This window comes from Mizuhopecten yessoensis, unplaced genomic scaffold (assembly GCF_002113885.1).
Source record: "Mizuhopecten yessoensis strain PY_sf001 unplaced genomic scaffold, ASM211388v2 scaffold4373_2, whole genome shotgun sequence".
In the NCBI taxonomy this organism is placed as follows: Eukaryota; Metazoa; Mollusca; class Bivalvia; order Pectinida; family Pectinidae; genus Mizuhopecten; species Mizuhopecten yessoensis.
In genome coordinates, this window is record NW_018405514.1 from 754,295 (window position 1) to 769,211 (window position 14,917).

The window sequence follows — 14,917 nt, forward strand, 5'->3', positions numbered from 1 at the left end:
AGTAAACAACTGTTATACCTCCAACAAGGTTGTATTTCAGACGCTGGGGTCAAGGTCACTGTTAATTACCTCAAACAAGTTGGTGTATGTGGTAGAATTTGTATCATTTGTATTGCCTTTTATATAGACTATGTAAAATGATCCCTGTTACAATACAGGTAACAGGGGTGATAACAAGCTAATTAATAATGTGCATTTCTGTTTGTGTTTTTGCAGTGATCCCAATGGTCAGTGGTTAGGTAATCAGGGTCAGCCCGGTCAAGCATTGTCGGTTGTGACAACGGTGTGGGGGACCACACAGTCAACCCAGAGCGGTCCTTTTCAACACAACACGCCTGGCTACACCAACACCACCATGTCTACTACTAACTACACACAGCAACCTCAGGGATTCAATACGCAGATGCAGAAGGGAAACTACAGCAATCCACAGAATATCCCCTTCCGCCGAGACTCTGGAGGTTACCAAAGGCCCAGGTACTGATGCTTTCTTTTGCAGAACGAATCTGAATTAAGATTTTATATCATTAACAACTTTGTTGATGATTATATTATAAGTGACCGGTAAAGTGCCGATCTGGATCTGTGACCAACTGATGGTGGTAAGGTGTAAACCTTCAAAATCAGGCTATGGTATTACCACTATTGTTGCTTCCAGTTACATGGATGAGATCACCTTCAGGTGATTCACCCTCACTATCATAACAGGTCCATCCTAGATTCACCAATACAGCAACCATTCCTTGACTTACTATCAATACTTGTGTCCATCCTAACACCGTAAAGATGGACATTTTTGTGGTACGGAAATGAGTTTGTTTTTCACGTTGAGTTAATAAGCCCAAAAATATGCATATTCAAATAAACTCACATGTTTCAGAACCATTGCCAGCTCATACATTTCCACACTGTGATCAGTTTTAGAGTCTTAAGACAATTTTGTCCACAAGCAAGGATTTCCATGTTTACAGTCCCTAAACAATGATAGTAACCATAGCTAATATCAAAGTCCATCACCATTTCCTGCTTTTCGAGTATAACGATTGCTGGTCCTAGTTAAGGCTGGCTGCCCTTCCGTCTAATGGTCTGATATTAAGTTTGCTACATCCAGAATTGCTGCTCTCTTCTCAGGTTTGCTAGTGTGATATTTTGTTGTTGTGGTTGATGTTTGTTGTTGGACATGTTCCCTCTTGACTTGGGCCACTCCTTCTGTGGCCTCAATACAGACATAACAAGACATTAATTTGTTTACCGTTTAACACTAAGAGTTGAAGGGTATTGCATAGATAGCTATCGTGTCTTCACTGGCTGCTGCCAAAGACCTCTGACTTTTCTCCCCTCACATTGATTTCTTTTACACTGACTTTTCTCCCTTCACACTGACTTTTCTCCCCTCACACTGACTTTTCTCCCCTCACATGTTAAAATAAGTATATTTAAGTTCATCAGCAGTATTTGTTTTACTGATTAAGTCGCAGATGCAATCTTTGACACTTGTGTTGCTTTGTGAATGTATTTATGAGAGGGGTACATATCCTGTTCGTCAGCATTTATTGAGATATGTTAGATAAAGCATGTCGTGACCGACTCCAATAATAATAGCAGCAAGCCAAATATAGGTTTATATGCACTTTGACTATTTCGTTCATTGGTCATAGATTTTCTGTAGTTTGACTAATTACAGAACCAGGATTGGTGCCTATTACAGAACCAGGATTGGTGCCTATTTCCTGATGCTATTTGTGACATTGCCAATGCCCTTGTGTTGGATAGATGGGTTTTATTGTTAAATGCTGTGTATTTTAACACACCAATTATCCTTGCCAATAGATATTTACCCCTGTTTGAAAGGACTGTCTACATTCCTGACAGAAAACGTTTATTGTTGTTAAATAATTAAGAGATGTCCTGTGTGTTCGAGTAACTGATTTCTGGACTTGGTTGTAGATAGGTATCTTGGTACTTTGTACACACACTGTTAATCAGTATTAATATATACCTATATAGAGCCAATATACAACACCTTAAACTGAATTGCTTTACTTTTAATTTTAATGATGCATGGTTCAGCACAGATTTATGTGTTAAAGTATTGTGAATGTCATCATTTTTTATGTGCAAAATATTTCTTATTTTAACATCCTAATCAATATTCAGTTATCTGACCATCCCTCCAACCGTGGATGGACCAAAGCACTACCATGTACTAGCTGTGTCTTTTACTTCTTTTATACATTTATACTCTACCAGTTACTCTGTATTATGAATCTCAATTCTTACCAATTACCTGTCAACATTTGTTCTTCTTTTTCATTTAAATTGGCTATCACTGGACTGAAAGTAGACCTATGATTACTGGTTAAAAGGTTATATTTGTGGAAAGATAATACATGTTTTATGATATAATAACCTTGACCCAGGTCAATCACTGTCTGAAGGTCATGTGATATTAACTGTTACATACTTGTTTCTGTACAGTGGGTACCCTCCAACCCCAAATACGCCGGGCACAAACACACCAAATGGTCCAAATGATTACCCAGGGGGCCAGGCTGGCAATGCCGCTCTGTCAGCAGCACTGGTGGCTGCGGCTGCCACAGCAACAGCAACAGCAACGGCCACTGCCAGCATGGTAATGCAGGAGCAGCACAATCAACACAATATCAACATGCAAATGAACATGAATGGTCAATATGCACCAAATATGCAGGTAAGCTTGGGTGGAGAAGGGTCTAAAACTGACATTGACTCGCTCAACTTTTAATAACTTCACTTCATACATGCTTTATACATGACATATGTTACTGGTTTTAGTGAAATAAAAGTGTTTTAACATTGCTGTAATACCTCTAGCCTTTTATAGGAATGAATTTGAAAAAATAAAAAGCTTCATCAAAGAAATTAAATTTTGGATGCGTTCATTGCATGAATAAGCCATATCTTTACGTAATTGATCCAATCAGAATGGTTGTCTTAACAATCGCTATTAAGTATAAAATGTGGAGGCGTGTCTCAGATACACCTGTATAATCAACATCGTCAGTTTTACCTGGATGTGGTGATCAGTGATCGATGACCATTATCTCAGCTGTATGAATATTTCATGGTAATAGATACAGACAAGTGATAAAGTGAGTCTGTTGATCTCCTGTAACAAAATGTGTGCTACAAAATGCTGTAGTCAATAGAAATCAGAACGGAGGTGATGGAGGGTGGCAGGGAATGCCACTAATTGGGTCATCCTGTCTATCGGCCGTTCTTTTGTACTGCCGATAGTTTACCGCTATGCCTTCATTACCGACCAATCCTGCGACTTTTATCTGCGATACTTTAATCGCTCTGATGACATTTCAGATATTGAAATAAAATTACTAACGATGGAGTTCATGGTATTCTATAGTCATTAAAAACAGCAAGAAATTATCTGTTGAACACTATTAAAAACTCAATCAGTGTTTTGATTAACTACATCCTTCCCATTTCATTAGGAAGCTATCAGTTCAATGATTTTCTACATTACATTTACAGGTTCTGTGATACTATAATAAAATAGACATTGGAATTGAATTAATAAAATGTATTTTTTGTCATTCACAGCAGATGCCAGGCCAGCAGTCATTCAATAATCAGTACCCGGGCATGCCTCAGCGCCCAACAGGGCCAATGGTGCAGGGTCCAGGCCCAGGTCCTGGCCCTGGCCCTGGCCCTGGGGGTCCCATGGTCCACAAATACAATGTTGGGAGTAGGAGAGCATCTGCCCCCTACCCCAACCCCTCACAGATGATGTCTCAGAAACGTCAGCAGTTCCCTAACGGTGTACAGGTAAGGTTACACATACAGCTCGATCTCCATGCATATCAAATTATGAGAGTGTGAATAATTAATGACAGGTGGGGTCTTTGTATTCAATTGGATATTATAATTGTAGTTAAATAATTTCTTTCTCGCCAAGTCATCCATATATGATCAGGATATGGGTCTCCTCTGTCTCCAGGTATCTTAACAGCTGTTAGCTCGTACAACCTTGATAATAATCTTAAAGTATCTCTTTACAACATAGATAATGTGTTTACTTGTAAGTTATACTGTCAAGCACATATATTTCGTAGTTTTATTATTTAACATCTTTATTTATTAATAATAAGTTATCATTTGTTATCGTTATATATGTCTTCAGCAGTATGGCGGGCCACAGCCTTACGGGGTCCAGCAACAGTATCCCCAGAAGCCCCAGTACCCAGCACAGCAGCCCCTACCCTCCCCCACCTATGGCCCACAGCCTGGCATGCGCCCCAACGCACCCCCTCACTACGTCAATGGCCACAACCAATATGGCCCAAACCAGTTCCCCCCTCAGGTTCGGCAGATGGCCCCACAAGGTCAGCCCTTCAACCAGTACAGCAGTCAGGGTCCCCAGCAAAACCTGCAGGTGAGTTTGTTGGTCTGTGTTGTTAAGTAAACCCTGGTTATCCACATGTGGTCAAAATCCCATGTCATCACAAAATCGTTATCTTACACAACCTTGACCTTTTCTTACCTACATTTTGTAAGTTAACCTAGTCTAGATTCAGGACAGTAGAATGTCATTTTTGGGAATAATGAAACAGAAAAAATGTCTATTAAATTTCAATAAATTTCTTTTCTTATTAAATTGATAATTTATCTTTTTTTCATCTTGTACTGATAATTTGATCTACCAAGTGAGAATATGACGTCTGTATGAGTGCTGTGAGGTAGGATTGAGCCTAACACGCCCTCTTTACTTTGAACTCCCATATAACTGACCTATGTGCCTTGTATTTCAGTCCTCCAATATGAGCTACCCACACTCACCCTTACCAGGAAACCCAACACCCCCCATCACCCCGGGGGCTGTACAATCCCCATACCCAGGCCCCATGGGTATAAAGAAAGGTAAGCCACACACCTTGCTGCATACTCCATGGTATTGTAATCCTGTTATTCGTCAAGTTACAGAATCATTTAAATGTGTAAAAGTTATCATCACCGGAATACACCATTGTGTTTTGTGAAATAAGGACATACTCCACCTAATCATATGGTCCTGAGGTATAGTATGATTTACACATTGAGAACAGAACATAATTAAACTGTGTGATATTTCAGATCTGGATGAGTTGCGTCTGACGTTTCCCGTTCGAGATGGGGTGGTATTACCTCCGTTCCGACTGGAACATAACCTGGCAGTCAGCAACCATGTCTTCCATTTGAGGGAATCGGTATTCCAGACCCTCATGTGGAGGTAAGTAGTCAATATTTTCTGTCTGTGAGATCCAGTGTTCTAGACCCTCATGTGGAGATAAGACTTCTTTCTGTAAGAGTCAGGGTAACCTTGTCTTATGTCTCAGATTTGTGAAACATCTGGTTTATGATAGTGAGAAGGGAGGTAACTCTTGTATGATAAAATAACAGCTACATACTTAAAATAATATTCTGGGTTAATGTATTATGGTCACCAGTTGATGTTATGTTGGTAGTCATGTTACATCTTTGTGTTTTGGCAGATCGGACCTAGAACTTCAGTTAAAATGTTTCCACCATGAAGATCGACAGATGAACACAAACTGGCCTGCATCTGTGACAGTCAGTGTTAATGCCAATCCTCTCAACATAGAACGAGGAGAAAACAAAACCTCTCACAAACCACTTTACCTCAAGGGTGTGTGTGCGCCGGGTCGCAACACCATACAGATCACTGTCACAGCCTGCTGTTGTGTAAGTTCCTCAATAACCCTCAACATTTTGAATCCCAAGTTATAAATTTCACCAATATATTCTACCATACGGAAATGTCAATCCCTGAGCTTTCGTGTCTAGTTTAGTGCATATTAAGAAATGAGACCTAGATAATTAAATTACTTAAATTAAGCTGTTCTTTTTCCTATGCAAACAGATTTGTCATATGATGTCTTTGATGCTAAGTTTTGCACATTCTCAGCAAAAGGTCCTGTTCTTTTGGCTTGGATGTATATGAAAGCAATACGATAATCTTATGCACGGATGGTCCGTTACTCAATAAAGATTATTTATCCAAGGCATGTTACACATGACTCCTGAAATAGTTTGCTAAAAAAAAGCCATGTATTAAATGTTTTTGTCCAGTTTTATCCTGTTATACATTGCCATTAATCTATGAACATCACTGTCTTGGTAGAATTGATTAGACCTGATACAGGTAGTAGAATTGATTAGACCTGATACACTTTCTGGTAGTAGAATTGATTAGACTGATACAGGTAGTAGAATTGATTAGACCTGATACAGGTAGTAGAATTGATTAGACCTGATACAGGTAGTACAATTGATTAGACCCGATACAGGTAGTAGAACTGATTAGACCCGATACAGGTAGTAGAATTGATTAGACCTGATACAGGTAGTAGAATTGATTAGACCTGTTACAGGTAGTAGAATTGATTAGACCTGATACAGGTAGTAGAATTTGATTACATTATATCCAGGTTATCAGTGGAAAGTTAATGTTTGCGTTTTTGTGTTGCAGTCCCACCTATTTGTGCTACAGCTGGTCCACCGGCCGAGTGTGCGATCAGTGTTACAGGGACTATTGAGAAAACGACTGCTTCCTGCAGAACATTGTATCACAAAAAGTAGGTATCCTTCTGTCAAGTTCCTTGATTATAAAATCTAGAAAGCCGTCTGTCCAGTTTGTTGAAATTTTGTGTTTCATTTTCTTAAATTGCAAGAAAAGATTAAAAAGGTAGGAAAATGCCCTGAAAATATTCTTTGAAATTTTACAAATAATGTTAATCACAATCTTATAAATGAATATGACTCTATCTTCTAGTCAAGAGAAACTTCAGTAACGTGGCATCAGGTGGTGGCTCACTGAATGGAGAAGACGGGGTGGAGCAAACGGCAATCAAAGTGTCATTAAAATGTCCCATCACCTTCCGAAGAATCACCTTACCTGCACGTGGACATGAGTGTAAACACATACAGGTAAGCACTTAGGACAGCAGATTTCAGGATGTTCACTTCTCAGGTTCTTTGTTTCATAATTGTGTTTCTTGGTGTGGCACACAGACTGATGATTTAAGTACATTGTTGTAATGATTTGTAGTATTGTAATTTGTTATTGACTGTACGAATTATTGTTCCCCGTATTGTGAGAGTGGTGCTCTGTCTACTAACGCTTGTTCTGTCCGTTGTTTCAGTGCTTTGATTTGGAATCCTATTTACAATTGAATTGTGAAAGAGGATCCTGGCGATGTCCTGTTTGCAAGTAAGTAAAAGCATCATGTGGCTCACATTTTATGTTTCTATTCACAAACCTATAAACTATTCAATACAGGTTTGCCTAACATGTGGAACATTAATTACACAACTGGTGGGAAGCTTATAACAGCAAGCAGTCATATTCAGCAGATCACATTTTCCGATAGAACCTGTTTATCAATCTGATTATGAAATAGCTGTTGTCATGGGATTCTGTATTCAGGTTAAATTATAGTCATGAATAATTAACAGTGTGCTTATGATTGAAACACTGAAGCTAGTACGAGAATCTGAGGACATAGCCCAGTCTGCTGACAATAACCTGCTGATACGATTATAATTTACTGATGAAAATGTTGTGTTTGTTTGCAGTAAAACAGCATTATTAGAAGGGTTAGAAATAGACCAGTATATTTGGGGTATTTTAACCAACCTGTCGAGTACAGAGTTTGAAGAAGTGACAATAGATCCAATGGCAGCCTGGAAACCTGTTCCACACAAAATTATCAAGGAAGAGGATGGTGGAAGTAAGTCTTAAATAATATATATCTTTCTGAACACAATATTCCTTGTGTAAATACATCTTTTTTTTTTACAACATTCCAAGTATAAATTAAAACATAACAAAAATTGATAAAAAGGATTTTCTTAAATTGCGATTTTATCGAACAGAATTTTGTTACTGTACTATTTACTATCCAATCATTACTCCAGCTCTATACTACATTACATCTTACTGTATCAGGTTATCCCCCCTTTCTCACACAAACACTACCCACCCCAGGTTACACCTTCCCAATACTGTACTTATTCTGCATCCAAGCCACAATCTACACCCATGTAGGTCCATTACTAAACAGATCTCCCATCACAAATTAATCTCTCCAATTAACATTTTATTTGATAATGATTGTTTTACAGCAGGTGATGCATGTGCGAACGCACGGTGGACAAAGGCCATGTCTCCAACAAGTATGCAGTTACCAACTATGACCTCATGGGACTCTGGGGGACGACAGTCCTCGCCGTTCCAAATGAGGCCTTCATCACAAGGTACCTTAGCACTTTGTCATTACTACAGAATTAGTGTTGACAATGTAGTTTCTTCAATATCCCTGCATGGAGTTGTTTGGTCTCCTGGCCATGGTGATAAATATATAAACAAACCATTCAAACTGTAACAATAATGAAGTATAATATGCTGTTTTACCTGTGTGAAGAGAAACAAAAGTAAGCCTCTTGATACATAATTATTGCAGATATAAGTCAATGTAATTATGTAAATGCGATGACATCTTGTGAACAGGAAAATAAACGAGATGAATTCAATGTGTAGCATGTGTCTATGACATACTTATTAATCTGATGTGCTTCTAACCCCAGGGCCGGTATATCCTACGATGTCGGGCAGTGAAGTGATGCCAGGAGGACCGCCACAACCAGGCAACTATCCACACCAGGGAGGACCAACAGATTACCCCCACTCGGGGCCCCTGTCACACATGCCTACGGGGCACCATACGGGAGATTCTAGTGTTATGAACAATACAAACTCAAACGATTTGCATTCTGTGGATATCAAACCACAAATACACAACTCAGGCAATTATCCATCACCTGTGCCTGTGATGAGTCCGAGTGGGGACCACCGGCTACACGGGGAGGGGCCAGGCACACCTACAACACCACAGACTCTTAATCATAGTGGCGGAGCGCACCCTCTGTCCCATCCGCCACAACCAAATAATATTTTAACCAAAACGTCCATAAATGGCGACACGAGTGCGGGAGACTTTAATTTTGACCCAGCTCCTATTTTAGAAAGTGATGGTGACCCAACTCTTGATGTGAGTATATTAAGAGTATTTTATTTATTGTAAAATAGTTATTTAGCTGAAAATATCTGTTTTCATTCTCATTTGAGATGTTGTCACAATATCATATTTGTATCACCCATTTATCCCTATGAGTTCTCTTTATGTGTTACTGGTATATTTTTATATTATCATAAAACATTAAATGAAATTTTCATTTCTATTTTGCAGTTGCAACTAGATAACTTGGGAGACCCCATTGAATTATTATCATATCTCGGACCTCCTGACAATTCAAGTTCGCCGGCACCCAACAGTGGAAATAGAAACAATCAAAGCAATAGCACCACTAACGCCACAGACGATCTTTTGGCACTGTTTGATTGATCTGTAGGTTGCCATTACAACTGCAAGCTTCAGTGCAGAATCACTGTGCAAAACATTTAATGCAATATTGTTGTTACATCTGTTGAAAAAAATACATACAAGAGAGAGAAAAAACTATATTAACATATACTTTACAATACAAGAAGTGAAAGAAAGATACTGACTTTCGGACAGAAAAATCACTTCATTTTATCATGTGACCAGGAATTATTTTTACACTTCATTCATCATCACATCAAGGATTTACTGATCATCTCATCGTTGTTTTAAGAAAAGAAAAAATCATTGTCTTCATCATTTTGAAGGCCAGTGTGTGTGATATATATGCATGGAAAAATGACCATGATAGTTTCATTTTTATAGTGATAATATTTCTATGTGACCAAACACTAGAGTTATTTATTGTGGACTCGTACCACTGTCCATATATACGTTACAAGTGGTACCGTTGCCTTGTTGTGATTAGACTTGGCACACAAGTGGTACCGTTGCCTTGTTGTGATTAGACTTGGCACAATTTGGACAACAAGGAAGGAGAATCTGTGGCAGCGTTGGTGTACAGTGACTTCCCTTTTGGACAAGATGGAGGTTGAGAGGCTCCTGACTTGTCAATCTGTTTTAACTACAAATGGAATCCTGTGCCCAGAACTGGACGCGGTCGTCCTGGGGGCCTCGCAGCCACCTCCAGACAACACGCACTGACCTTCAGGTGTCCTTCAAGTAAAGGAGTGGTTAGTGACACTTAGATCTGAGTGACCAGTGGAGAGACAGACGTGCTATAGATAGATACTGTCCACCTCCACTGGACTGGCAGGACCTGTTGACCAGTGTCATAATGGGCTCAGTTGTAAAGGTCATAGGATACTTGCCAAAACCAAGGAAGACAAAACAGTTTTAACTGGTGATATCTGACCTGTAGTGTATTTATTAATGGTATAATGTGCATTATTGAACTAATTATGAACATCCATGTTCATACTGGGCAGCAAATGGTCTTGGAAATATTCAGTGAAATATGAAAATGATTAAGATAATTATATATTTAAGAAAACCCAACCTCCCTGTGTGTGTGTACATTGTGTAATATATTCCAAGGGCCAAATGCACATTGTGTACTTAATTTTATCTTTTTTTTCTTCATTTTGATTTATTTGAATAAGAGAGAGGGTGCAATTTGTTTTTCTTAAAATGATCACTTTCATTTTACATATATAAAACATACATCTCTATTATCTTCAGATCATGACTTTGGTGTTTTTTAAATGAAATCTTTCTAGAGGCAGCAACATTCAACACAGTGTACAGTTAGATATATGAACTGGTTTATATACTATTTGTTTTCGTAATATTTATCAGTAGAATTTTTTTAAGCAAACTGCAAACGAGTGCAAGATTCACCTAAATAATCTGCCTATGAAGCAATACAGATCACTGAGGGGACAGATCTATTCACCATGTTATAATCACCCAACATTGTATGTACCCAGGCCCACTGTTGCCTTAATTTTTATCGAAGTCTTTTTTATTTACATTCAATCCTTTTAACCTAATCAAAAATGTTCTGTATGGTTTTTGTATTATTTTCTTTCACACCACAGCCTCTGACAATAAGTGCTGGGTTTGGAAATACACTTTGACTTTTGTCATTAAAAAATGCAGACATCCAGATCCTTTTGGAATAATTGGCCTAGGTTTGCCTTTAAATTTTGTGAATAACAAAGGACCATTTTCGAGTTGAGTATGTACACGTTCGGTTGTGCTTCATGGACATGGTATGATGTAATGTGAAACCTTGTCAAAAGTAAACTAGGTTTTGGAACAGCTTACAGAAATCCTGTATTTCGAAAATTGAACCATAAAGAAAAATTGAAATATTCAGTTTCCAAAGCATGTTTTTCTGACTGTTGTAATGTGGATTAGCAAGTTTTCTTGCATACACACATCTATCGATCCATCTTTACAGGTAACTGTATACTCTGTCACATAGAAACTGTGAACTTATACCAAAGAACGACACAACATAGCAGTCTGCAAGGATCATAGGAATTTGTCTTGTTGGCACAGTAGCTAGGGCAATATCACAAACTGTTAAAATTCTTCTCTTGCTTTCATAAAAGCCGAGATGTTGCAATGTTCAGCCTCTTCAATAGATTTTACTGAGGAATTATCTCCCTTTGTTTGGTGTCTAAGAATAGTTTTTTCTGATCTGGATACTCCTTAATAAGTATTTTCTAACAAGTGAAAGGATTTATTTTAGACAAATGACAAATTAAATTTGCTCCCTTTAATGACCTAAGTTTAAGTTTTATGAAATGATTTTAATTGCTTTTTTTTTTAATATGGGAGGTTAATTGCTAATTTTTTGACTTCAACAATTTGTTATATTGAAAACCAGCAATCTCAACGTGGCAATCGTTTGTACCTTGCAATTGTTTTATCATTTTACTTCACTGCTTAATCGTTTCATTTTGCTTGGAGTTGAGTAGAAAACAGGGACGTTTCTCATACCAGACTAAGGGGCACTCCATTTTATAATTTATTTTTCATTTCATTGATATAAATGAAGTCAGTAGTCTATCTAGCAAGTATTTGATAGTAGATAATTGTATCCCCCCACCCCTGGCGAGTGCTTGCAGCCCTGTCTCGCCTATCCCCTTAGTCTGGTCTGACATTCTGTCCATGTCATAGTAGTACAGATTTATTTTATTATCAAGTTGATTTAGCTTGTTGTAGTAATATTGTAAAGTGTACAAATTTTGACAGTTGTATATTAAATGTTATTTATATATGAAACCATCTTGTGAAGAAATTGTTTCGTCCATAAATGTATCCTTTATTGTTAAGAACAGAGATCACTGTACAAAAACCCCTAAACACACATCATGATTCTATGCCTTAATCAAAGGAACTTTAATTTCTCAGATGAGCTTCAAATTATAACACAAGTTCAGTATCAGGGTGGAAATGTATCTACTAACCATGTGCCTTCTACTGCACATTTCTCGGTACAGTCCTTACATCTTTCTCTTCTCTCGCTGTTTTATCCGAACTTTTATTGAATATTTTATTTTGACACACAAGAGAAAACAAAACATTTAATATAAATGTTTGAGTTTAATTTAATCCACTTAAGGAAATACATTATCATTTTATGCTATTGTTTGAGGACAACCTTTTTTTATTAGACCATATGACTTAAGGTTTGGGTCCAGGTGTTTCTTCTGTACAGACAGAAACAGACATTGTAAAGAGTAGTCCTGCCTCACAATCGTTACTAACAGGTTGCATCATCAGAGCCAAGAGTGTGACGCACATACATGGTCTCAACATTTAGGTTTCATTACATTAATTATCCTGGACTATCATTCAAAACAATTTGGTGTTGTTTACAAGAACTGATTTTACAATGAGCATTCAGTGCTCATCTTACATTCCAATGGACCCATTCTTATGTCCGTAACAAACATGAATTTAGACAAAAATTATTTCTGAAAGTCTTGAAATTTTAACAGAAAATGTTGCACTTTCCAAACCATTGAGTGACATATTTTACCGTGTTTAAGTTTGCTGCTATATAAGCTTTAAAAGTGTCTTTTAGTATGCATATTTTTTATTATAAATCAAAAGAAATGATGGCATAATCTCCATGACAACATGGTTCATTTTAGCCTTTTCCTTCTGGCATGGCAGGGGAGATAACCCAGAAGGGCTGTAAATAGATTTTATTGTATTGTTGATATACATTATTACTAGTATATATTTGTGATTACACAGAGAACAGGAATTTGTAGATTTAGGGAAACAAACCTACGTACAAATTAGAATTTTTGTGTTATTTCATTATTTGATTTTTTTCTGACGACTGTTCTCATTAAAAGAAAATTTTGAGAGCGTAATTTGATATTATTTATTTTTCACCCTTGCCAACTTACATTTTGTACATGAACATTTGTTTTAACTTATCTGTTCCTTCATGGCAAACATAGTCATGGTTTTAAGGTGACAAGAACATTCTTTTGATACCTGTGTAAAAAAAACATTAATCTTCCTGCACAGTATACAAATTGTACTGGATGATCTGTTCCAAGAGATAAAAAAGATGGCGTAATTTGTTCAAACAATATCTTTTTGTTTTACAAGTATGACGTGATTTGTACAATTATTGGCCTGACAGTTTGATCTGTATGTAGCACAGTATTGACAAACTACTGTCTATAAACCTGTCTTCGATAGACAGCATAGTGAACTTTATATACTGTAAACATAGGTGGAAACTTGTCATGTGTACCATACAGTTATGTATACTTGTCATGTGTACCATACAGTTATGTATACTTGTCATGTATACCATACAGTTGTGTATACTTGTCATGTGTACGATACAGTTGTGTATACTTGTCATGTGTACCATAAAGTTATGTATACTTGTCATGTATACCATACAGTTGTGTATACTTGTCATGTGTACCTTACAGTTATGTATACTTCTAATGTATACCATATAGTTGTGTATACTTGTCATGTGTACCATACAGTTATTTATGCTTGTCATGTGTACCATACAGTTGTGTATACTTGTCATGTTTACCATACAGTTGTGTATACTTGTCATGTGTACCTTACAGTTATGTATACTTGTTATGTGTACCATACAGTTGTGTATACTTGTCATGTGTACCAGGCAGGTATTGATACTTGTCATGTGTACCTTACAGTTGTGTATACTTGTCATGTGTACCTTTCAGTTATGTATTCTTGTTATGTGTACCATACAGTTGTGTATACTTGTCATGTTTACCATACAGTTGTGTATACTTGTCATGTGTACCAGGCAGGTATTGATACTTGTCATGTGTACCTTACAGTTGTGTATACTTGTCATGTGTACCTTACAGTTGTGTATACTTGTCATGTGTACCTTACAGTTGTGTATACTTGTCATGTGTACCATACAGTTATTATACTTGTCATGTGTACCATACAGTTGTGTATACTTATCATGTGTACCATACAGTTATGTATACTTGTCATCTGTACCATACAGTTGTGTATACTTGTCATGTGTGTACCATACATTTGTGTATACTTGTCATGTGTACCATACAGTTATTTATGCTTGTCATGTGTACCATACAGTTGTGTATACTTATCATGTGTACCATACAGTTATGTATACTTGTCATGTGTTCCATACAGTTGTGTGTACTTGTCATGTGTACCATACAGTTATGTATACTTGTCATGTGTTCCATACAGTTGTGTGTACTTGTCATGTGTACCATACAGTTATGTATACTTGTCATGTGTTCCATACAGTTGTGTATACTTGTCATGTGTACCATAAAGTTATGTATACTTGTCATGTATACCATACAGTTGTGTATACTTGTCATGTGTACGATACAGTTGTGTATACTTGTCATGTGTACCATATAGTTGTGTATACTTGTCATGTGTAC

General features: G+C 37.3%; 1 protein-coding gene across 10 annotated transcripts in view; it reads left to right on the forward strand.

Moving 5' to 3' along the window:
* Window positions 1-13,495, forward strand: part of LOC110448903 (zinc finger MIZ domain-containing protein 1-like) — a 233,241-nt gene extending 219,746 nt beyond the window's left edge. For 9 of the 10 annotated variants that reach the window (XM_021495396.1, XM_021495399.1, XM_021495400.1 and 6 more), the window contains 14 exons: window positions 217-477; window positions 2,479-2,710; window positions 3,598-3,822; window positions 4,178-4,429; window positions 4,806-4,914; window positions 5,128-5,263; window positions 5,526-5,736; window positions 6,524-6,629; window positions 6,827-6,981; window positions 7,197-7,264; window positions 7,630-7,784; window positions 8,179-8,310; window positions 8,641-9,104; window positions 9,303-13,495. In XM_021495396.1, the coding sequence (XP_021351071.1) occupies window positions 217-477; window positions 2,479-2,710; window positions 3,598-3,822; window positions 4,178-4,429; window positions 4,806-4,914; window positions 5,128-5,263; window positions 5,526-5,736; window positions 6,524-6,629; window positions 6,827-6,981; window positions 7,197-7,264; window positions 7,630-7,784; window positions 8,179-8,310; window positions 8,641-9,104; window positions 9,303-9,458 (2,662 nt within the window). In that variant the 3' untranslated portion in view covers window positions 9,459-13,495. The remainder of the gene's footprint in view (window positions 1-216; window positions 478-2,478; window positions 2,711-3,597; window positions 3,823-4,177; window positions 4,430-4,805; window positions 4,915-5,127; window positions 5,264-5,525; window positions 5,737-6,523; window positions 6,630-6,826; window positions 6,982-7,196; window positions 7,265-7,629; window positions 7,785-8,178; window positions 8,311-8,640; window positions 9,105-9,302) is intronic. The other variant, XM_021495403.1, reaches the window with a different exon arrangement.
* Window positions 13,496-14,917: the final 1,422 nt, after the last annotated feature.